Source organism: Eubalaena glacialis, chromosome 5, assembly GCF_028564815.1.
Source record: "Eubalaena glacialis isolate mEubGla1 chromosome 5, mEubGla1.1.hap2.+ XY, whole genome shotgun sequence".
NCBI lineage: Eukaryota > Metazoa > Chordata > Mammalia > Artiodactyla > Balaenidae > Eubalaena > Eubalaena glacialis.
Window position 1 is genome coordinate 96,006,948 of NC_083720.1, and position 26,492 is coordinate 96,033,439.

Below are 26,492 nucleotides of genomic sequence, written 5' to 3' on the forward strand. Positions count from 1 at the left end.
TCCAATAAAGATGTTAAAAAAAAAATAAGAAAGAACAGAATAAAATCTACCTACCCTGTTTGCAGTTTTATTCTCCCCACATCAAGAAATCTGTCAAGAAAATGCAGGGACACACCCTTATCTCGGCTAAGTCGAAGCCGATTTTTCCATCTGGCTTTTACTAGAAAGCTGGAATTAGGTGAATGTAAGTGAACAGAAAGAAAGATTCTATAAGATGAGGAATGGCTCTCCCTGTGATTATAGCTTCTGCATCTGCACTAATATTTCCTTTCCTTAGTGCCAAAGTAGGTATTGTAGCATTGTAGGATTTAATAGAATTGAGTTTAGCACTGTCATTTAATAGCAGTATGACTTTGGTCAAGCCATTTAACCTCTGTCAGCCTAGTTTTATTAAGTTTGTGAAGTATTTATAAACAACCAAAAGCTACTAAATATACTGTCTACCTTTCACTAGGTTTTAAGTAGAGAAAAGACATCTTTGCTCTTATAAAAGGTCCCCACCCCATCTTCCTCCTAGCTTTGAAAGAGAAGCCTGCACACTTTCCTTCAAAAATACTAACATCTTACTGTGTTGCAGGGCACTGCTAGATGAAATAACACTCCTCTCCTTGCTCCAATTCTGAATGTCTCAGATGCGCTGAGAAGAATAAAAGGTCGGGTGATGTGCCTACTCCTAAGCCAGAGTGATTAAAGGGAGTGCAGTTTCCACCCTCTACCTTAAAGAGGGGATATTTAAACTGAAACATGAAGGATGAGGAACTACCAAGGTGAAGAATGGAATCAAGAGCATTCCAGATAGAGGAAGAAGAGAGAGGTCCTGGGTCAGCAAACAACTTTGTAAGTTTATAGGTTAGAAAGGAATGGAAGGGTGGAAATGGTGTTGGAGATTAAGAGGAAGAAGACTGAATAGGTTCTAAGCAAGGATATGTTATTATTTGATTTAAATTTTTTAAGATCACTGCAGCTGCATTGTAGAGAATGAATTACAGGAGCCAAAGTTCAGGAATTATGAGAACAATTAGAAAGTTTCTGAGGTTGTTTGGATGACAGATGATGGTGGCTTAGACTAAGGCAAGAGAAATAAAGTAGGCAGATTCAAAATAAGTTCTACAGATATAATTGATCATCCTCCATATCAGACTTTTAAAAATGTCTTTAAGCAGTGGAATACCTTTTTCAAACAATTTCTGGTAAGATTCTTATATATAAAACAGATAAAAGCAGTATTATATTTAAATAAATCAATCACTGAAAATGATGAATCTGTTTTGATTATAAAAATTTGAAATCAGAGGGTATAGATGATAATCATAGTCATATCAGTCTCAGTACCCAGTTTATTTCTCTATTCTGTTTTGGTTACACAGTATTAATAACAAAAATCCTGATTCACACAGACACACAGATACAAGTGGTAAATAACTGACTTTGAACTCAGAAAAAGCAAGCAGGCAAAAACTCAATTCAGAGGTCTGCAACAAGTCAACTAGGCAGCGTATCAGGAACATGTTATCAATTTCCAAAGTGTTAAAATTTGATATTTGAAACATCTAAGTGAACATGTTATTTTTAAATTACAGTTTAATTATTTGTATTTAATTTTTGAAATATCTTGTAAATATTAACTCTTAAGGCTTATTTATAGGAACCTAAGGTTCTGTAGGAAAGTTTGAAAATCTATTTAATAGTTATATTTTTAATATTGGAATATTTTTCTTCTACCAAAGTCAGGCTATTATTTGGTAGGGGTTCTAATAATTAGATATTCTCCCCCCCATATCTAATATCTAACTATTAGAACTAATATATCTAATTATTAGAACTGTCTTCCCTAACTAAAATTTGTTTCCCTGTATCTTTCTTCCATCAAAACTAGATCTACATCATTTCTTTACAGGAATATAGAATTTCTTTTCCATTTGACACTACTTTAAACATCATCCCCAAGTCTTCCCCAGAAAAGAAATAATCAATTCTTTATATGATATATGGTGTAAAACAGTTGTTCATTTGAAAAACTCAAGTTCGCCCAAAGGTGCAGTACCTAGAACTGGGCAAAAATGAACTACTGCCTTCCTCATTTTGGACTGTATTTTTGTTAATAAAGACTGAAATTGCACTTGGGGACAGCCATATTATTTATAAGCCAAATAAGTACTAATATATATCTAAAACTTTTTGGTCCTTTTAGCTCTTAAACCAGGTCTCTTCAGTTCTGCATTTATAGATGCTTAAAAACAAACAAGTGAAAAAATGATTTTAAGTTACATATGTTTATTATAGAGATTTGGAAATGAGTTAAAAACATAAAGAAAACTTCAAGTCACTTTGCAGTCTAACACCCCCATCAACAAGTCAATATATTTCCCCAGACTTTTCTCCATGCACGTGCACACAAACATTTTTTATACAATTAGAATAATACTCTAGGTCTATATTAATGAACATTCTACCACGGACATTTCCCTATAAAATACTATATGTTTCAAAAATCAATTTTTATGATTGCATTATAGTCCACTATACAGATTCACCATAATTGAACTATTCTGTGTTGGACATTTACTTCTGCTATGAGCTATTATAACTAATGCCGTTAGTTATAGTAATTAACATTTAGTTTAGTAATGAACTTTTTTCAGTATAAATATTCTTCTGTGCTCTCAAATAATTTTACCTCTTCCTCTTTCTTTCCCTTTAGCAATCTAAGAGTAGCAGACTTGATTTCTGTTGAGTATCATTTCATGAGCTTCTGCGCATTAGTTCACCCATTCAGATATTAAGGGTACTTGGAAACTACATTCTGTTTTTCCAAAAGATTAAATATCCCTGCCAGCTTTTCAGTTTTTATAAATCTTATATGTATACATATGCCTTCTCTTAAACAATCAAAATTCTCAATAGGACAGTACAAATAATAATAAAAATAAAAATAAGGGGTCCGTTATTGAGGATCTACTTTGTATCAAGACCTGTGATAGGTACTTCATACATATTAGTCCTAAAATTTGTTAAAACTTTGCAAAGGGGTGGACATGAAGAGATGCTGCCCAGATTCCTCATCAATCCTTCAGGAATTGCTCCAGTTGCAGAGAGCTGCCTCACCAAGGTCAAGTACTTCTGGGAGTGGCACGTATCCAATTACAGATCAAAAGCAAAAGATAAAGGTCTGGGGATTTTGGTCCCTCCTGGGTTAACTCTCACAGGCCATTTCAGCTCTAAAGCTACAGGGTGGGGTCAGCTGAGGCTGTCCGGGTCTGCAGCACAGCTCTACTCTCTATGCTCATTTCTGCTTTTTCCCCTTCCTTTCCACAGTTGTTGATCCCTAATAAACTCCTAAACACCAAAGTAACTTGGAGCCTTCTTTCTGGAGAACTCAAATTGCAAGAGACAGTATTACTATTACCATTACAAAGATGAGGAAAACTGAGGCTCGCAAATTTTTTGGAAAATGAGGTGGTTTATTTGTCCCCAATATATTAGGACTTTTCCTATACACCAATATTCATGCCATCTATTGGGCTGGCCACAAAGTCCGTTCGAGTTTTTCTGTAACATCTTATGGAAAAAACCCGAACGAACTTTGTGGCCAACCCAATACTCCTCTAATCATACTTCGGCAAGATATTTTAATACTATGGGGACATGGGATATAATTATATTGATATGGAAACCTAACTAGTTAAGGCACTTTAGTGACTCTCTTGGCTTACCAATCTCCTCTTCTTGGTTTGCCAATCTCCTCCTTACCTGGTCTTAGTCTTTCCACTTTGAAAATAATTCTCCTCAACAGAGACCATGAAAGCAAAATAGAAGTTGCATACCTCTGTTTTTTTCTTGATCGTCAATTAGTGATGGCACAATCCACAAACGTATACTCCTTTACAGTGCATACGTTATTTAAAATATCCTCCTCGTTGCCTTAACACTTTCACCCAATTTTCCCTTTTTCTTAATTTTCATGGCAAAGAACATAGGTTCATAAACTCTTTTTTTTTTAACACATACTTGGTTATTGACTTTTTTAATCAAAAAGAAAAAAAAAACCCCAAACAAAAAACACTCCTTTTAAAACTAATCCTGAACAATTACCCGGTTCATTAGATGCCTCCAACTACCCCTCCAACTTTCTTCCTCATTGTTAGTATAATTTATAATTGTATTGCCTTAGTTTTGACTTTTGAAACTTCCCAATCTTCTTGAGGTATCTGCTTTTTAATGTCTTTGGTTTCAAAAAGTGCAGAAAAATAACACCAGTTTTCCTAAATAGAGTACATGTCATTATAACTTACACCTCCCTCCTTGGGGCTTAGAGATACTAAAAGGGTCAGAGTTATACGCGCAATTTTATTATTTCAGCTTCACCAGTAGTTGAAGAACCAAAGAGATAGTTGAGAACTAAGGAAAAGAAAATTCCTTCTTTCCAGTGAGAATTAAATAAGAGCACAGATATACTTCTTGAACCATAAGAACTTTTCAGGGACTCTGCTTTTAGAAAATGAGATTTCCAGCACCAGTATAGGGAGTTATAATCTCCTATAACTTACCTTGTATTTGTGTTTATTTTATACTATATTTATAATACATTTATAAAATAGTAAGAAATAGTTATCCATATTCTATCCATACTACTTTAGAACAATACTACTTCTTACTTTCTCCCCTCCTACCTACAATCAAATAACTTTCACTCTGCTTCTACTTTCTGTTAACTATGACCCTTTCTGATCACATTAAACTCACTCTTAAACCTAAACCAAATAGAAGTTTTTATTGTATATTCAGTATAAGATGCTACAAAATGTGTTCTTAGGTCCTTTCAAGTAATCATGGGAGTGCCAGAAAACAATCTGCTAGAAAAGGTAAGCTTAGAGAGTGAGATAAATAGGGAAGAAAAGTGGATATTCACCATCCTACCTATATTTGTACAACTCTTTTAACCACTAAAAGCACTTTCACATTCTTGATCATTTTAGCCCCATACGAAACCTCTGAAGTTAGGCAGAACAGTTATTATTATCCATACTGGAAAGGTAAAGGAAACTGACATAAAGCAATAATTTTATGTTTCAGATTAAATTAACGGGAAAGCTAACACTGGAAACCAGAAACCACAATCTCAGATTTTAAAATTCTAAACACAACCACCACCTATGACAGACAAAATTAGTAACTGAGAAACTATTAAGACAGGATTATCACAATAGGTCATTTGGGGACAACACTATAACCTCTGAATGACCTCTTCTCAACCACAAAACCACCTGTCGTAATACAGAAGGAAAAACAAGGACTTGGCCTTACCTGGTACCTCTGAGACAGACAGCAGAGGCAATACAGTAAGGACTAAGCACCATGACAACCTAGTTCCCAGTCCTATTGGAAGAGACTGCCTCTTCACAGTGTAATGGTCACACTGTTCTAAAACTGCTGTTTTCATCTTTCCCTTTCTCACTGATTTGAAACAAAGCATGATCAGATCAGAATTGCTAACCTCAGGAAAAGCAAGTAAGTCTAGTATCTAGATCTGGTTTCAGCTCCATTTTTCAACATTTTGGATTTCTTCAATTTGTGTATCGGGCTCCAAGACTCAATTTCTACTAACTGTTTAGTCTACAGGACAAAACATGGGAAAGAGAAACTTTCTGACTCTAAAAAACTTATCTATAATAACAGTCTCTTCTTACACACACATACAAAATACAGGCCTATATGTATATGTCTGTTTTATAAAATATTTTGGACTGAAGAAAACACTTATTAAGATAAAGGACAAAGATAAAGGTGATTTCTGGCATCTTATCAACCAAAATTTCTATTTTCTGGTATCTTTGTGCATCTAATTACCCAAAAAAAAGATGTTCATAATAACGAAAAGGTGCTACCAAATCTTGAAGTGCCTTCTGAATCCCCAAAGATTAAACTAGAATGAATACAATATAAAGTATAATGTACACAATATAAAATATAATGTATTCTAATTCTCTGAATAATGGTCTGTGTCCCAGTCATTACTAAGCAACATACTATCCTTCCATCATGATGGATAAGAGATTTTTATTATAATATTTTGCTAAAAATAGTGATTATTATAGTTTCCATTTATTGTTACCCATTCTGTACCACTGTTTTCCATGAAGGGAAAAAAATGTCATCAATGAAGATGAGAAATTATCTGATACTCTGGTTTTAGAAGATTAAGACCCTGAGAATGAGTACAGAGAATTGAAGCACTCTTCTACAGCTATCTTTTAACTGTTAGTTTTGTAAATCATATAAATTCTCTTACAAGTTAATACACAAATATGTACAAATGAGAAAATAAGCCCAGAAAGGGTAAGTGACTCATTCAAGATTATACAGCTACATAAGCAGGAGAATCACCCGGCTTCAAAACAGTCTTTTCTTTGCACTGCATCATTTCTCCAATCTGAAGAAGGAGTAGAAGAAATGCAGCATAGTATACTTTGTGTTAAATTCCAAATAGTTTGGCATTGGATAGATAACATGACATCAGCAAGTTATTTGGCACTGTTCAAAACAGGTGGAATTTAACAACATATCACACTCAAGGTCTTCATCTGTTGCTGGATCCATGTTACTATTTAGGCAAAAAGTTGAAGAAGGAAAGAAATGCAAATGATGCATCTAAGTATTTCCTATGTATTTATCTCTTAACTAATTTACAGCATTTTTAATAATTCAAGTATCAATTTTCAAATACTTGGTTGTTTAAAGTTTCCTAGACAATTGTTAGTTCAAAATCTTAATTACCTCTAGTAAATTATCAAGGCAGTTTAGATTTTCCTCTCAAAACTGTGAAGGGAATGAAAAAAATTTTATGTATTATCATCTTTCAGAAAGAAACAATGGCAAATGGAAAAACAGATTGATGTTACATGTCTCAATGTTATCAGTAATTCTTTTTTTAATTATGGTGTTTCAAGGAAATTTGTGCGTGAATACTGGTAACAAATATCAAATTCAAGGCAGTATTTCCCAAATGAGGTAACCTTTTAAGAGGTACAAGTGATATCGGAAGCTGAAACAATAAGTCTAAAGATAAACAACAAGGACATACTATATAGCACAGGGAGCTATACTCAATATTTTGTAATAACCTATATAAGAATCTGGAAAAAAATATATATATGTAAAATGGAATCACTTTGCTGCACACCTGAAACTAACACGACATTGTAAATCAACTATACTTCAATTAAAAAAAGTAATAAATATTAAAAAAAAAAAAGAAATCTAAAGACACAGTTTAGTACAGTGGTTAAAAGCATTGACTGTGAAGCCAGATAATCTCTATGTCTTGGTTTCCTCATCTATAAAAATGAGGAAATAGCTCTATTCCTACCTCTGAGGATTGCTTTAAAAATTAAATAAGATAATCAGTATAAATAAAAGAAAACAGCCGACATGTAAACACTATGAAAGTAATAGCTATTGTTATTCTAAAATTTGTAAAAAAAAAAAAAAAATCACCAACCCACTAGAAGAATTTAGCATATCCTGACCTCAAATACTTCAGGGCTGTGTACTAATTATTAAACAAATGAAAAATCTCTATTAAAAAGTCACAGAAAAGATATGAAAGTAGGTACAAATAAGTGAGAAGAAGGGGTTCAAATAGCTTTCAAATTCACTTAATTCATTTACTTAAAATAACATGCCATGTTGGTAATAAATAGGCCTGTATCAATAAAAATATTGAAATGATTTGTTATAATAGGCACCAAACAGGAAAATATAGGAAAATAGTCACAGGCGTTTAGTAGATGATTCCCTATCTAATGTATCAAACCTAAGTTATTAACTATGGGATACAATCTCTATGAGAATCCATATATTTCAGTCTTCTATTGGAGGTTCCTTCAAATTTTCCACTGTAAAACTGGCAGCCTTTATGAGGCAAAAATATACTTCTCTCTTTTCCTCAGGATGATAACCAAAGGAATCTGCCTCTAACCATCTAGTCACTCAGCCAGCGTTCAAGAGATAGCCTTCTATGAAATAATGCCATTTGCAGCAACATGGATGGACTTAAAGATTATCATACTAAGTGAAGTAAGTCAAAAAGAGAAAGACAAATACCATATGATATCACTTATATGTGGAATCTAAAATATGACACAAATGAACCTATCTATGAACAGAAATAGACTTACAGACAGAGAACAGACTTGTGGTTGCCCAGGGGGAATGGAAAGGGGGAGGGGCAGTGGGGGAGAGATGGATTTGGAGTTTGGAGTTAGTAGATGCAAACTGTTATATATATAGAATGGATAAACAAGGTCTTACTGTACAGCACAGAGAACCATATTCAATATCCTATGATAAACCATAATGAAAAAGAATATAAAAAAGAATGTATGTATGTATAGCTGACTCACTTTATTGTAAATCAACTATACTTCAATAAAAATAAATAAAAATAAATAGATACATAAAAGAATGAAAGAGTCACATAATAAACTCTTCACAATTCCAAACAAAAAAAAAAAAAAAAAAGGGAGAGATAGCCTTCTAAATGTGTTACAGCTCTGCACCCTCAAGTAGGAAATGCAGTTCCTAAATCCAATGCACACAACATCATAAACCCAGTAAGAGAGAAATACTAATATTGCAAAGGATTACAGAAACAGAGAAATATGACAATAATAAAAATATTTCCAGGACACTTAATGATTTACGAAGTACCTATCCATTCATTATCTCCTTTAATTCTTGTCACTAACTCTGAACAGATACTCTTTTCCATTTTAAACTCAAGAATACTAAAGCACAGAGGTCTCTACAAGATTGTTCATGTATTTTAATAAGCAGTCATCATCTTTTTATCTTTGACTGTATTTTCATCAACTATATTACAGCCCTGAAAAAACAAAGGTCATGTTTTCTGTTTTCCATTTCAGGTCATGACCGCTTTCCACTGTCCTGTCTCAGTCAATCCTTTAACTCCCTACCTCCATAAGCTCTGTGCGTGTCCTCCCTTATCTATCCTTGCATATCTCCATCTCATATATACCATATTAGATTGTGATTTTCCTACTAGAGCTCTGAGTGGGATAGAAACTATATGTCTTTGAGTCTATTGTGACTAGCACAGCACTTGTCACAAAGCAAATGCTCAGTAAACATTTAGTGAATGAATGACTAAATAAACATATAGAATGTTAATTTAAAAAGATGAAAAGTTCATAAAATGAATGATTCTGAAAAAGGTCAACTAGCAAAAAACAATCTACTTTCTTTTTTACACAAAAACTAATATTTTACTTCATGAAAATATATATAGAAATACAGTATCATTCAAGTATATACCCTTTAATATTTTTAATGTAATTTGGCAAAAAAAGCATAAAGAATAATAAACATTCTTATTTCCAATACGAATCAGTATAAATAAAACGGCCGACATGTAAACACTATGAAAGTAATAGCTATTGTTATTCTAAAATTTGTAAAAAAAAAAAAAAAAAAAAATCACCAACCCACTAGAAGAATTTAGCATATCCTGACCTCAAATACTTCAGGGCTGTGTACTAATTATTAAACAAATGAAAAATCTCTATTAAAAAGTCACAGAAAAGATATGAAAGTAGGTACAAATAAGTGAGAAGAAGGGGCTCAAATAGCTTTCAAATTCACTTAATTCATTTACTTAAAATAACATGCCATGCTGGTAATAAATAGGCCTGTATCAATAAAAACATTGCCTAAGAAATAAAACATTACCAGCAGTTTTAAACTTTTATATTACCTGTCTATTTCAGGGTCAAACCAAAGACAATTTCAAATGTGTGGTAATTAAAGAAATGAGTACACTATTATGCTTCATTTCCTTAACTCACTTTTCTGTTTTGAAGAATATTGCACAACCATCCACATGCTTTCTCTCCTGCTCAGACATGATTTTGGCACGTGACTTTGGAGAAAAAAATCCATCATATCCACGCTCCTTCAATGCTGGCAGAAAGAGAGTGAAGTATTGCTCTGTTTCCACTTCCTGAGACGAAAGAAACATTATCGTTGACATGACAGAGGAAAACTAAGATATAAAAACGTGCAGCACTGTGAGTAAGGTGTGACCAAGTTAAAATACTTCACTTAAAAAATATTATCTAAGTACCTTACCTTATTGCTGGCAGCCACCATTTGACAATGGCAGCTTTTTAAAACCTAAGAGAACCAGTAAGTAACGTGATTTTCTCATGCTCACACAGGTAATTGGTCCCAAGTCTCTTGACTCCCAATTTAGAATTCATTCCACTATACTTCACTTCCTCAACTGGTAAATGAACAATGAAAGTTGGTCATATTATAGATTCGGTGATATGGAATAGCAAATTTTATATTATAAAGAGGTAATTTTAAAAATTATTTCAAATTTCTCAACTGTGGTGGAAAGAAATGATACTCAAGAGTGAGAAGCTTAAGATCTACCAACAAAAAATTCTACTTAAGGAATTTTTAGGTACCTGAATACCAATAATCCAATGGTCTGTGTTAAAGTAGTAATTATTAAGTTAGACCCATAACATATTTTTAACAAATCTTTCCAAATGAAATAATCAAGTGTGAAGATAATGATTTATGTATGCTAATGCTCATAACAACATGATTTTGTAACAGTGAAAATATAAACAGCCTGAATGTCCAACAGTAGGGAAAATGCTAAATCAATTAATATATATTCATATAATTGGCTTTGAGGAATTTTAGTAACATGGAAAGTGTATTAAGTGCAATAAACAAGAAACAAAATACATCAATGGTGTGATCTCTATTTTGAAAACATATCTGTACATATCTGTAAATAAATAGGCAAGTGAATTTTTTTAAAAGTGTACAAGAAATACTTCAGAAGTTTTAACCCAGCAACTATATTTGGGATATGGGATTAGGTGTTTTCCTCCATTATTCTTTATATTTTTTCAAAATTTCCAACTTCTCTAGAATGAACACTTTATAATATAATATTACTTTAAATATGTTCTTACTATAATAAGAACATATTTTTAAAATTATGATGCTTTTTTTTTGTATTTTGGGCTTTGTGGTCCATTTTCTATCTTTATTTATTTATTTATTTATTTATTTATGGCTGAGTTGGGTCTTCGTTTCTGTGCGAGGGCTTTCTCTAGTTGTGGCAAGTGGGGGCCACTCTTCATCGCGGTGCGCAGGCCTCTCATTATTGCGGCCTCTCTTGTTGCGGAGCACAGGCTCCACGGCATGTGGGATCTTCCCAGACCAGGGCTCGAACCCATGTCCCCTGCATTGGCAGGCAGATTCTCAACCACTGCGCCACCAGGGAAGCCCCATATGATGCTTTTATACTTCATACTACACTTTACTTCTGAATCAAAAGGAGGACAATTAAGTAACTACAACAAGCCTACGCTTATTTGCCTCCTCCTCCCCCCAATTTTGTGTCAGTTGTCAGTGTTTAAAACAAAATTTAATTTCTGAAGACTTCTTGTTACTTCCTAGGAAGTCAAATGAACCATGGATAATAACACAAATATAAATAAGCTGTTCTAGTACAAAAAAATTATTATAAAAAGTAATAGCTTTTTTAAGCTATGCTGAAAAGGAGTTATGACATTATAACACTTAAAATTTTTAAATACCTTTAAGCATTTAATATGCTTTGAAAGTTGCTAAGGAAAAAGTACTAAAAACTACGCATAAACATTCTTGGCCATTCATTAGCTGAGTGTTGAAAAGAAGCAATAAGACAAATATTTCAATGTAAAGGTACTTTGTCAGTTAAATTCATTATAAAGTATCTAGATTTCTGAGGTTGCTTTTAAAATAAGGCAAAAATGCATGATTTATAGTACAATATTTTTAAATGTTTAAAATGCTTATCACTGGGACTTCCCTGGTGGTCCAGTGGTTAAAACTTCACCTTCCAATGCAGGGGGTGCGGGTGCGATCCCTGGGTGGGATCCCTATTCAGGGAACTAAGATCCCACGTGCCTCGTGGCCAAAAAAACCAAAACAGAAGCAACATTGTAACAAATTCAATAAAGACTTTAAAAATGACCCACATCAAAAAACAAATGTTTATCATTAAAGAACAACGGTGGGCAAGTAATTCTGTTTTACAGATCCCATTATAAGTTAAATTTATAAACCTTAGAGATGCAATATTCTGCAGTTTTCTCTTTCGGCAATACCAACGATTTGTTCATAAAATGAATTAACATGAATAGTGTGGTGAGATTACTTTCACGTAAGAAAATAGTAAATGAGTATAAGTTGGTGGCTATACTTAGCAAAACAGTTTCACTGTAGAAATATCTGAAGTGCTTATTAAAATTGTCCTTTTTTTTTTAAGAGGAGAGAAAATAATTGCTTTGGGTTTTCCTTCGAACACAGGAACTCTCCCAAAAGTAAGATCTTCTATAATTTTTAGGTTCACCTTTAAGTTAAAGACAATTTAATTTCTATAGTGTTACCTGAAGACTAATGATATCTGCGTCACAGTTAACAATTTCTTCCATAATTCCCTTTTTCCTGTATTCCCAGTTTAATGCCCAGGATGGGCAATAGCCATATAGCTGCCGGGTGGCGTATTTATCACATAACACATTGTAACACATAACCGTGAATGATGCTAAGAAGTGGGAGAAAAAAACAACAGACAAAAGGGAGAAAATTAGGCAATGTTTTCTAAAGCAATATCACATATACACCTACACAAGCACACATGCCACACAAACATACCCCAAATATCATCATCGTGAAATGCCTTGGGCAAGATTCCGTTAAACTATACCTATAAAACTTCACTGGAATCCATCACACCAAAGTTCTTTTACCAGAATTAGACTAATACTTCATATTTGTGATTTTTTAGAATATTTTAATAAATAAAAATTCAACTTTTAAATCAGAATACTATTTTTTGCACATAATTTACTGAGCAAAACTTTTCTCTATAAATGGAATAAAAGTAAATTTTAATTTCTTTCTCGTTAAAAGGCTCTAATTTCATTAACTTGTATTAACAAAATATCCATACTTAATAATTTTTTGGGCCTCTTACTGCTCTCACTGCTCTGAGCCAGAAGAATATGGACTAACAAAGTTCAGTCATAAGAGAATCCTTTTTTACCAAATCAAATGTTCATTTCTAAAACTAAATTCTCATTTTAAAATGCCTATAAAAGGACTACAGGCAAACTAATAGGAAAACGCAGCTTGTATCCCTGCTACTCAAAAATGTGCTCTAAGTACCAGCAGCATCAGTTATCACCTAGGAACTCAGTACTGAAGAATTTCTGGCTTCACAAAGACTTAATGAATTGGAACCTGCCATTTAACAAAATCCCCAGGTGATTCATATGCACATGCACACCAGTTTGAAAAGCCCTGATTTTTATCATTAATTCTCTATCCTGGCTGTCCATTAGAATCAGTTTGTAGAACTTTTTTAAAAAAATGCTGATATTCAGCGCCCTACTCCAGACTAATTAAGTTAGTATATTAGGATTTGGGTATTAATATTTTTAAAAAGCATCCCAGGTGATTATAATGGGCAGACACAGTTGAGAATCAAGTACTTAATAAAAGGTGAGGAATCCAAGAATGAAGTAACACTTGATTGAAGTTGATTCAAAGTCAGATGATGGGAAAGGTATTAAGAGAAACTTGGTTCAATGGTCCCCTGGAAATCTGACTGGTGGCCATTTTGTATACTGGTACCTCTTTTCACTATCTGGGATTAATTCTTACATAGTTTAATTACCATTATAGTTTTGTGGCTATAAATCACCCATAACCATTGTTAGTTATTATACACATCTCCCTATGCATCAGAAGTAAAAGGCATTTTTAATATCTTTTTTTTTTTTTTTTGTAGCACTGATTCTACTCACGGAAGTCAGACATCCCAAGAAAAATCCATAGTGGTTTTTCAATAAGGAAAACCCAAGAACACATTACTTGAGAATTCAACAACTAATAAAAACTTGTTTCTGTTGTTCCTCTTCTTAATGGAAATGAAGGTATGTGATATTAGGAAAGATCTTCTTCAAGATTATGTTAACTTGTGCTCAGAAAGGGATTACTTTGAAGAACTAGAAAATGGTGTTTTTAATATCATTTTAATACCAGAAAGGGAACAATTAATTACACATTAAGGAAGGCTAAACATAAAATAAATCTGCCTAACTTAAGGCTTTGTAGAAAAACTGAGGTATTCGTTTTACTCAGACCATCAATGTGAATCCTGGTAACAGAAGTGTTATTCTTGATAACACTGATACAGTACCTCTTAGAACAGGCTGATACTATGGCTCCAGAGTGTGGTGGTTTTAAAATTATTACCTCTAGAAGATACAGAAATGTATTGATATGATAATATTTCTCAGTGTTATTAAAATATAAATAGAACCATGAACACGTTACACTTCCCACATCTCCCGATACCTAAGCAAATGATTTTTTCTGAATCCTTCCACTTCTTACCTTAAACTAAAAAAAAAAAAAGACGGGCTTTATATTGTTGTAAAAGTACATAATAAATTCTGTGGTTTACCCTTTAAAAATTAAGTATCGGTATTCAGTGATTGGTTTACCTTCATATTAAAACAGTAAAATTTTCATTTTTAAAACAAAATTAGGTATCATGAAAACTATCACTTGTGATTAAGAGGAATATTAATTCATAACAACTTATTTTAAGCAGAATTCCCAATCATAAAATGTCTAATAAGCAGTAAGAAGCCCTATAAATGTCAAATCATCATTGGTCTGCACCAAAAGATAAAGGTTTATATTTCCTACATTACTGCAGTTCTAGAAATGCTAAATCATACAATTAAACTGCTCAAATCTTCACTCTATATCATTTCTATACCCTTGGCCTGGTATCATATTTTGTTTCCAATATAGTAAATTTGACTCAGTCTAAATTATCCTTCTACAAGCGTTATCAGCCTACCCACTCAAGAAAGATAAAGTATCTAAGTAGTTCAAAATTCTTCAGAATAAAATTCATTACTACTCATTTTTCTTAAATCACCAAACCCTATGTGAAGATGCCATTTGGAAAGCTCTATTACAAGAAATAATTTTAAAACCAAGAGCTGCATCATTGTGAAAGGTATGAGATTCCTGTACATAAGCCTTAGAGTAGACTTTTAAGTCTATTGATCAGTATTTTTAAACGCATCTACTTAGGGGAGGTAAAATGAAGGCCTGTCAATTTTATCACAAAGTCCAAATGGCATTTCAAGTATATCTGAAAAAAGTCAAGGAAGAATAAGAAAAACTATTTACCTGATGGCAGAATTTGGTCTCGTTCTTTTAATGTAATCCATGGCCTCGGAGGAAGCTGCTCTGGATGAACTGGAAAAAATGTATATTCTTTTAAACATATTTTCATATCTTTCTAAAATCAGTATCATTTGCTTTATAATGTCAAATCAGCTTCTGTTTTCTCTTCAGCTATAATGCCCCACAAACTGACTTAAAAATATAGTACTGAAATATAATGAAGATTTAGAAGCTGAAGGAAGTTGACGAAAAGTTCTGCATAAAACACATAACTCACCGGTCAGAATGGCCATCATCAAAAAATCTAGAAACAATAAATGCTGGAGAGGGTGTGGAGAAAAGGGAACACTCTTGCACTGTTGGTGGGAATGTAAATTGATACAGCCCCTATGGAGAACAGTATGGAGGTTCCTTAAAAAACTAAAAATAGAACTACCATATGACCCAGCAATCCCACTACTGGGCATATACCCTGAGAAAACCATAATTCAGAAAGAGTCATGTACCAAAATATTCATTGCAGCTCTGTTTACAATAGCCAGGACATGGAAGCAACCTAGGTGTCCATCATCGGATGAATGGATAAAGAAGATGTGGCACATATATACAATGGAATATTACTCAGCCATAAAAAGAAATGAAATGGAGGTGTTTGTAATGAGGTGGATGGAGTTAGAGTCTGTCATACAGAGTGAAGTAAGTCAGAAAGAGAAAAACAAATACAGTATGCTAACACATATATATGGAATCTAAGGGAAAAAAAAAAAAAAGAGGTCATGAAGAACCTAGTGGCAAGATGGGAATAAAGACACAGACCTACTAGAGAATGGACTTGAGGATATGGGGAGGGGGAGGGGTGAGATGTGACAGGGTGAGAGAGTGTCATGGACATATATACACTACCAAATGTAAAATAGATAACTAGTGGGAAGCAGCCGCATAGCACAGGGAGATCAGCTCGGTGCTTTGTGACCACCTAGAGGGGTGGGATAGGGAGGGTGGGAGGGAGGGAGATGCAAGAGGGAAGAGATATGGCAACATATGTATATGTGTAACTGATTCACTTTGTTGAAAAGCAGAAGCTAGCACACCATTGTAAAGCAATTATACTTCAATAAAGATGTTTAAAAAAAAAAAAAAAAAAAAACACATAACTAATATCCAAAAAGAACACGAGGAAATTCATTAGTGGCATTTATACTTACACAGTATTTATAAAAAAGTACCTATTTAAAACCTTAAGTAAGGTTGCTTCCATGTCCTGGCTATTGCAAATAGTGCTGCAATGAACACTGTGGTACCTGACTCTTTTTGAATTATGGTCTTCTCAGGGTATATGCCCAGTAGTGGGATTGCTGGGTTACATGGTCGTTCTGTTTTTAGTTTTTTAAGGAACCTCCATACTGTTCTCCATAGTGGTGTATCAATTTACATCCACCAACAGTGCAAGAGGGTTCCCTTTTCTCCACACCCTCTCCAGCATTTATTGTTTGTAGATTTTTTGATGATGGCCATTCTGAGCGGTGTGAGGTGATACCTCACTGTAGTTTTGATTTGCATTTCTCTAATGATTAGTGATGTTGAGCATCCTTTCATGTGTTTGTTGGCAATCTGTATATCTTCTTTGGAGAAATGTCTATTTAGGTCTTCTGCTCATTTTTGGATTGGGTTGTTTGTTTTTTAGATATTGAGCTGCATGAGCTGCTTCTATATTTTGGAGATTAATCCTTTGTCAGTTGCTTGTTTGCAAATATTTTCTCCCATTCTGAGGGTTATCTTTTCGTCTTGTTTATGGTTTCCTTTGCTATGCAAAAGCTTTTAAGTTTCATTAGGTCCCATTTGTTTATTTTTATTTTTATTTCCATTTCTCTAAGAGGTGGGTCAAAAAGGATCTTGCTGTGATTTATGTCACAGAGTGTTCTGTCTATGTTTTCCTCTAAGAGTTTTATAGTGTCTAAAGGCAGGACAGGAATAAAGACGCAGACACAGAGAATGCACTTGAGGACACGGGGAGGGGAAAGGGTAAGCTGGGACGAAATATGAGAGAGTACCACTGACATATATACACTACCAAATGTAAAGCAGATAGCTAGTGGGAAGCAGCAGCATCGCACAGGGAGATCAGCTGGGTGCTTTGTGACCACCTAGAGGGGTGGGATAGGGAGAGTGGGAGGGAGACGCAAAAGGGAGGGGACATGGGGATATATGTACACATATAGCTGATTTACTTTGTTATACAGCAGAAACTAACACAACATTGTACAGCAATTATACGCCAATAAAGATGTTAAAAGAAAAAAAAAAAAACTTAAGTAAGATGTTATGTCTTAACTACACATGTAAATTGTGTTGACCCAGCCTTGTTCCCAGCTGGAAAATCAAAGCTATGTGAAGTTTCAACACACTGATGAACAAAATATTCAAATATTTTTAAAATAGAAAAAAACAAATATGCATGCATAATAAAAATTACTGAATTTTCTAACAGGGCTTTCATTTCCTAATTTTAACTCTTTCTCTCTTTCATAATGTCAATGCAAAGCAAGAGATTAGGGCTACATTATACAGAAAAAAAGAAGGCACTGGTTAAACATTAATTGCTCAGATATGACTGTCAATACTATGGAACTAAATGTTACCAAACTATAAGATGAAAAGAAAATTACTAAGTTAAGATTTAACTTCCTCTTTTTCTTCTCCCTTTTAAACACATTTGCAGTTACAGAACAATTTGATTAGAGGTTGCAGATTTACCCAGGGAATTAGTGGATAAGAAGTGTATTCCTTTAAAACAAAAACACTCCATCATCATCCAGCCACAGAAATTTTGACAACAGTATCCAAGACCTTTAAAAAAGTTTCACTTTACGAATCATTTTGATGTTCTGAAGTCTACCTAAAGGATGCCTGTTTTAGCAGCCATGCTTTTCACAAAGTGAAATGAACGTTATTTTGCACAGTCCATATGAAGGTCATCATAAGATGACAAACAAACCATCCAGCTGGTTCAACACATTGAATCCTGGAAAATACTCATGCCTGCTAGGAGTGCCATGCCAGAATCTTGGCAACTATCTCAAAAAATGGAAAGCTCATTATATAAATATAATGAAGAGTAAACAAGGAACTTTTTAGCTGCTGGAATCCTTATTAGCAAATAGTTAAAAATTCAGAAAGCACAAAAAATATCAAAATAAGACAAGTAAGGTGATGTCAACATTCTGACGCTTCCCATATCTTAACTGATACAGCACAATATATCAGTGTAAGTAAAATGTATAATATTCCCCAACAACAACCAAAGAACAAAAACATAGGAAAAGATACTCTATCTCACCAGTAACCGGGAAACATTAAAAAATGAGATAGCATGTCTTTATCCAGATGGACAAAAAAAATTTTTAAGTTTACTAATATCCAGGGTTGGTGAAGGTGATAAGAAACAGATACTTGCATGTACAACTGGTGGGAATACAAACTGGTACAGCTACCTGGGAGGACAAACTGGCATCATCTTTTAAAATTTAAAACATTCATGTCCCTGTGACCCAGCAATTCTATTTCTTGGGATCAGCCCTATCTGCTTAAAGCAGCATTCAAATATATATTCATTATGCCACTGTTTATAATAGCAAAAGCAATGGTAAATGGTTATTATCCATTTCACAGAAGTCTATGCTACAGTTTAAAAGAAAAAAGATACATGTGTGCTAAAGTGGAAAGGTATATAAGAAATACTGTTGAGTGAGAAAAAAAGTAGAAAAATATATAAGATACATTTTAATTAAATAATAAGATACATTATAACAATAGGATAGATTTTATTAGAAAAAAGTTTAAAACACACATGCAAAGTAATACCATAAAATTTCTACTGGTATAATTTTTATATGTAATGTCTATAGACATGTCTACAAGGATACACACCCAACTTACAAGTGTGTTTACTTACACGGAGGGGAGTGGAATTAAAGGTAGTGGTCAAAGGAAAATCTAGTCTTAACCGGAATTTAAGTATTTCTTACAAGGAGAATAATATATTCATGTGTGGCACATACTTAAAATTGACTTTTTTCAAAGATAAAATTGCATAGCCAATGATACGACAAAGGAGAGGAATACAGAGTTATATGGGCCAACTATCAAATCACATAAAGACTGTTTAATAGATAAATCTATATGGTCCTAGACATAGCACCAGGATTTGGATCAAAATTGAAGATAAGTCTATTCTCATTATGAAGAGAAGAAACAGCAGTTGACATCTTAATACGTCTTTCAGCATCATACCTATAATGTGATAAAACAATTCTCCCATTTTTATCTCCCACACATGCCACACTAAGTGCGAGACAGCCCTGAAGCCACCAGGAATAGACCCAGGGTGGCGAGGCATGCAAGGAAAGTTCTGATTTCCCACACCTCCCAGTGGCTGGCAGCACTGGGCCTGGTCTCCCCACAGAGAGGGTGCCAGCTGAGCCTGGGAGGAACAACAGAACCTACAGGCTAAACCTAAATTGGCTGCCTGCTACTGAGGTTTTTAAAAGGTCATGAATCTCCTAATAGAATATTCAAAATATCCAGGGCACAACTGAAAATCACTGGTCATACCAAAGACCAGGAAAATCACAACTTAAGTGAGAAAAGACTACCAACAGACAACAACACAGAGATGATCCAGATGTTGAAATTATCCGACAGAAATTTTAGAGCAGCCATCATAGAGCTGCTACAAAAAGTAATTACAAATTCTCTTGAAAACTGAAAAAATAGAAAACCCAAGCAAAGAAGCGGAAGGGCACAATAATAACGATAACCAAAGATAAAATGATTGGATTTGAGAACAAATCAAGAGAATTTACTCAATAGGAACAATAAAAAGAAAACTGAAAAGAAAAAATGAACAGAGCTTGAGGAACCTGTGGGACTATAACAGAAGATCGAAGATTCATATCATCAGAGTTCAGAAAGAGAATGTAGACTTAAAAGTATTCTAAGAGATAATGAGTAAAAATTCTCAAATTTAATAAACAACATAAATCTACAAGTTTAAGAAGATGTGCAAACTTCAAACAGAATAAACCCAAAGTAACCCACACCAAATCACATCATAATGAAACTGCTAAAAATTAAAGACAAAAATCCCAAAAACCTCAGAGAAATGACACATTACCTAAAGGGGAACAATAAGTCTCTTTTCTAAAACCATGGTGCCAGAGGAAGTGATAAAGTGCTAAAAGAATAAAACTGTCAACCTCAAATTCTGTGTCCAGCAGAACTTTCCTTCCTAAATCAAGGAAAAATAAAGATGTTATCAAAGGAAAACTACAAGACTTTGTTGCTAGCAGACCAGCCCTTAAAGAATGACTAGAGGAAGCTCTCTAAACAGAAAGAACATAACAGAAGAAATGGAACATCAAAATGGAAGGAACAGAGAATGACTAATATTAAGGATAAATATAACAGATTAACCTTCTCCGCATAAGCTTCTTAAATCGTATCTGACGGCTGAAGCAAAAATTGTAACGCCTGTGTGGTACTTAGTACAGGTAGAGGAAATACTAGGGACAATAATATTTTAAAAGTGGGGAGGGTGAAGGGACACAAATGGAAGTAGGGCAACAATAATTCACTTAAAGTGATAAGACAGCATTATCAATAGACTGTGCTACGTATGTATATTGTGATATCTAAAGTAACGACTAAGAAAACTATACAAGACAATATACTCTAAAACAGCATAAATAAAACAAGATGGAATCTTAAAAAAATGTTTATTAAGTAACCCACAAGAAACCAAGAAAAGATAAATGAAGGAGAAACAAAGGAAACAAACAGAATACAAGTATCAAAATGGCTGATTCAAGTTCTACATATCAATAATTATTTTAAATGTACATGGTCTAATAAATACACAAATTAAATGAGTGGAATCTTGGCAGAGTAGATAAAAATCATGACATATAAGTCAACTGTACACTAATACAAGAAATTCACTTCACATACACATAGTGAAGCTGAATCTAAGAGTATGTAAACATTAAACAAACCAAAAAGAAGCAGAGTGGTTATGTTCACATCAGATAAAGTAGACTTAAGAGCAAAAAAGATACTAGGAACAAGGGAGGTTATTACACAATGATAAAAAGATCAATTCTTCAAGAAGATGTAGCAATCCTAAATATGTATACATCAAACAACACCACTTCAAAATACATGAAGCAAAGACTGACAAAGCTGAAAGGAGAAACAGACAAATCCACAACTATGGTTGGGAATTTCAGCACTATAACATCTGGTAAGACTACTAGATAGAAAGTTACAAAAAATATAGAGGAATTAAATACCACCAGCAACCGGCATGATCTAATTTGCATTTGTAGAATACTCCACCCAACAAGCCACAAAATATATACTTTTTTCAAGCACTCATGGAACATTCACCAAGACAGACAATAAAACAAACCTCAAGAAATTTAAAAGAATTGAAATAATACAGAATGTTTCCCAACTGGTCCCAAACTGGAATCAAACAAAAAGTTAGTAACAGACAACAGGAAATTAAGTAACATATTTCTAAATAATCCATGAGTCAAAGAGGAAGACTCAGAGGAAATTTTTTTTAAAATACACTGGACAGAATGAAAATGAAAATACAACATATCAAAATGTATGGAATGCAGCTAAAGTAGTTCTGAGAGGGAAATTATAGTGTATAGTGCTACATCCTTACATTGAAAATGAGGAAAGATTTCAAATCGACAATCTAAATTGTTACTTCAAACAAGAAAAAGAACAAAATAAACCCAAAGTAAGAAGACCGAAGAAACTACTAAGATATAGGGATACAGAAAGGTTTAACAGAGAAAAAACAGAAAAAGATATACAGTGCAAATTCTAACCAAAATAGAACTCATGCAGCTGTATTTTTTTCATGTAGCTATATTAATATGAAAGTAATAAGAACAGCATAATGATAAAAGTTTCAAATAACCAGAAAGATGAAACACATGAAAATATATCCTCAATATATGTAATGAAAAGTTGTAAGAACTACAAGAAGAAATAAACAACTCTATAATCAAAGTGGGAGATTTTAACATAGCTCTATTAGTAATCAATAAAAACAAAGTAATCATTAAGTATATATAACACATTCAAATTAGCAAACTTTAATATACATAGGATGTTGTACCAAACAACTATAGAATGCACATTCTTTTTAAGTACATATTTAACATTTATAAAAAGTAATTAAGCATGAGCTGGCTAATATATAACATATTTTTAGAATTTAAATCAGAGTATGTTCTTTGACCACAGTGGAATTAAGCTAGGAATCAGTGACAAAGAAAACTAGAAAAACTCCCCTAAAAATAAAAAAACATACTTCTAAATGACTCATCAGTCAAAGAAGAAATGAGAGCTTGGAGAAAATATGCTGAACTGAATGATAATTAAAATTATACAAAGTAAAACTTGCAGGATACAGCTAAAAGTCATGTTTAGAGGGAGATTTATTAATGAATACATCAGAGAAAAAAAAGTCTAAAAGTGAAAGATTTAGGTGTTATAAGAAGTTAGAAAGAAAACAGCAAATGAAACCCAAAGAAAGCAAAAGGAAAAAACAAAGATAAGAAATTACTGACAGTGGAAAAAAAAGTATGATAGAGATGACCAAAAAAGCTAAAAATTGGTTCTTTTCTTCAAAGAAAATATTGATAAATCCCTGGACAAGACTATTCATGAAATAAATAGAGGCAACACAAACAACTAGTATCTGGAATGGAAAAGAGACATTACAATACATTAAATGGACATTAAAACCTCATAAAAAGATATTCTGAACAACTGTATGCCAATAAATTTGAAAAATTAGATAAAATATTCAAATTACCAAAAAAAACTTTCAGAAACTGATAAAAAGAGAAATGGAAAATCAGACGAGTATTATAGTTATTAAAGAAATTAAATCAGTAATTGAAACTGCGTACAAAGGAACCCCAGGCTCAGATGCATTCTACCAAATATTTAAGAAAGAAAGAATACCAATCTTAAATAAACTCTTCTAAATAACAGAAAATGAGGAAATAATCCCCCAAAACTTTAATGAGGCCAACATAACCTTTATATCAAAACTTGACAAGAAAAATTACTGGCCAGTCTCACTCAAACACACATGCAAAAAATCCTAAGTAAAATAGCAGCAAACAGAAACAGGGATATATAAAAAGAATAATAATATATTACAAGTTACTTGGGCTTATTCCAGGAATACAAAGGTGGTAATACGAAAAACCATCAATGCAATTACCAAATTAACAGAATAAAGGACAAAAATTTTATACTCATCTTAATAGAAAAAAAGCATTTGATAAAACTCAACATTTATTCATATTAAAAAATAAGACTCTCTTAGCAAACTAGGAATAGAAGAAAATCCTTAATCTGATTAAACTATCAATATAAAAACTACAGTGAACATCATACTTAATCATAAATTATTAAAAGCTAATAAATTATGAAATTAGACAATGATTCCCATTATCACCACTTTTAGTTAGCAGTTTACTGGTGGTCTTAGCAAGTGCAATAAAGAAAAAGAATAAAAGATATAAGAATTAGAAAAATAATATTAAAAGTAGAATTTACAGATGATATGATTGCATAAATTGACATTAAAATGCATTAGGATTAAAAACAATTGAGCAAAGTGGTTGAATACATATTTAGCAAGTGTTCAGCAAGGTGGGAATACCAAGAAGTATGCAAAACTCAACTGCACTCCACAAATCAGCAATATCCATTAAGATACTATTTATTTTCAAAAAGACTATAAAAGCATCAAAAAAGTCAATACCTAGAATAAATGTAATAAAAAATGCACAAGACCAATACACAGAAACCTAAAACTAAATAATGAGATAAATTAGAGAAGGCACAATAAATAAAAGAATATTCTACACTGTTAGATTAGAAAACCCAGTGTTGTAAACATGTCAATTCTTTCCAAAGCAATCTACAGTTGACCCTTGAACAATATGGGGGTTAGGGGCCCTGACTCCTGTACAGTCAAAAATTTGCATATAACCTTACAGTCAGCCCTTCATATCCACGGTTCCACACCACAGATTCAACCAAACGTGGATCCTATAGTACTGTTCATTGAAAAAAAAATGTGCATATAAGTGGACTCATGCAGTTGAAACCTGTGTTGTTCAAGAGTCAACTGTATCCCCAATCAAAATCCCTACACTTGGGGGAGGGGAGAAATTTGAAAAGCTGTTTCTAGCAATTTTAATGAAAATACAAGGCAAAAGAAGCATGGGGCCAAAACTAGCCAAGACTTTATAATCAAATCAAGAGGGAAGACAGACTCTACTGTATCTCAAAACATTTTATAAAACTGCCATAATTAACAACAACGTTATACTGCCATAAAGACTAGTGGAAGAGAACAAAAAATAGAGAATTTAGAAATACCATACAAACATTGATGATTCATGACAAAGATGGCACAAAAAAACAGTAATGAAAGGACAGTCTTTTCAATAAATGTCTAAGGGTTAATTTAATACACACATGGAAAAACTGACTCCTGTGTTACACAAACATCAATTTTGGGAAGACTATAGCTCTAAGTGTTGCAAGTAAAAAATGGAGTTTTTAGATACTAACATAGGAGAATACATTCATGAGCTTGAGGTAGAGAAAAATTCTTAAAGAGAACACAAAAGCAGTACCACAGTAGAAAGATCAATAAAGCAGAGTATGTTAAATTTTTTCTATTCATCAAGAGACAAATTAAGAGAGTGAAAAAGCAACAAGAGCACCAGAAAAGGTATTTGCAACATATGTATCAACAAACAGCTTATATCTAAAACACGTGAAAAACTCCTTAAAAATTACACACACACACCACACGTCATATGGCTGGGTCAACAGGCTATATCCATAGAGACAAGAGATACTTAATTTTTAAACAAGAAGGAAATAACATACACATGAGGCTATATCCATAGAGACAAGAGATACTTAATTTTTAAACAACAAGGAAATAACATACACATGCTTTGTATACAACTTAACAGCCACATATTCTTAATTTCTTACTAAAAGGACTCTAATAAGTTTGTTATCTCTCTCTCATCAATCAACCAAAACACTTTTAAATAACATTAATTTGACTTCACCTTATTGTAAATCTTATGATTTTTTTTTAAATTTTGTATGTAGGTGGGTGTCTTCTATGATACAATTAAAAAGAGTACAGCCAAAATATTGTGATGATGGCCTCTATGCTGGGATCTAGATTTCTCTAGCTCTGTTTCAAGATTCTGTGTTTTAAAAAGGCATTATTCCAAGAAAAATATCTGAATTTAGTAGCACCTCCATTCTTTTAAATGTATTTTGAGTGTTTAAACAAACAAAAAAGTTTTAAGTCAAATACTTAATAGCTTTCTTACATTAAAAATTTTTCATTTAGAATATCACTATTTTGATCAGATAAATCTGGTGTTCTTAATTAAAATCTTGCTTTCAAAATTTCCACAGATGTGTAGTGAATCAAACAAGTCATTTCATTCATGAAAAATGTGCACAATGTGTGGGTTCCAAACATTCTGCATCAAATTCAAACAACTGATAACTATGTATCTTTGTCATTAAGAGCAAGACAATCTTGAGTTCACAGCTCTGGCATTAATCAGCTGTGTACTTAGGTAATACTTTATTCTCTGAATCTCAGAATTTGCATCTGTATAATGCCAGTAAAAATTCCTACCTCCTATGTTCCTAAAAAGATTCAACAAGATAATGTAACTAATGATCCTAACATAAAGCACTCAGTATGTGAAAAGAAGAATGTCCCACTACCATGGAATATACTAACGCCAGAAACTTCAATCCTATATAAGCAGTTATAAAAAAATGGTCAGATGCCTCCAATAAAAATTTTTAAAAATAATAATAACAACAACTAAAAAAAAAATGGTCAGAAGCTCTTAAGCAACATGTGATCTATTAGCTAACGGTAATATCTGTAGAGTTTACTGCTTTGTCATTAATATTTACCTGCAAGATTGTCAAGCATGAAGTTCAGTAGCTTTCGGGTTCCATCTGGGTCCTGGTATAAATTGAGAATATCCTGTGATAAAGGATTGCCTAAAGACGAAGAGAAAAATAAAATCTGT

At 33.1% G+C, this 26,492-nt stretch overlaps 1 protein-coding gene across 7 annotated transcripts in view; it reads right to left on the reverse strand.

The window, feature by feature from the left end:
* Positions 1–26,492, reverse strand: part of CNOT6L (CCR4-NOT transcription complex subunit 6 like) — a 114,140-nt gene that overhangs the window by 16,028 nt on the left and 71,620 nt on the right. For all 7 annotated transcript variants that reach the window (XM_061192395.1, XM_061192397.1, XM_061192393.1 and 4 more), the window contains 4 exons: positions 26,374–26,463; positions 15,304–15,372; positions 12,477–12,634; positions 9,864–10,018 (listed from right to left, as the gene is read on the reverse strand). In XM_061192395.1, coding sequence (XP_061048378.1) covers positions 9,864–10,018; positions 12,477–12,634; positions 15,304–15,372; positions 26,374–26,463 — 472 coding nt within the window. The remainder of the gene's footprint in view (positions 1–9,863; positions 10,019–12,476; positions 12,635–15,303; positions 15,373–26,373; positions 26,464–26,492) is intronic.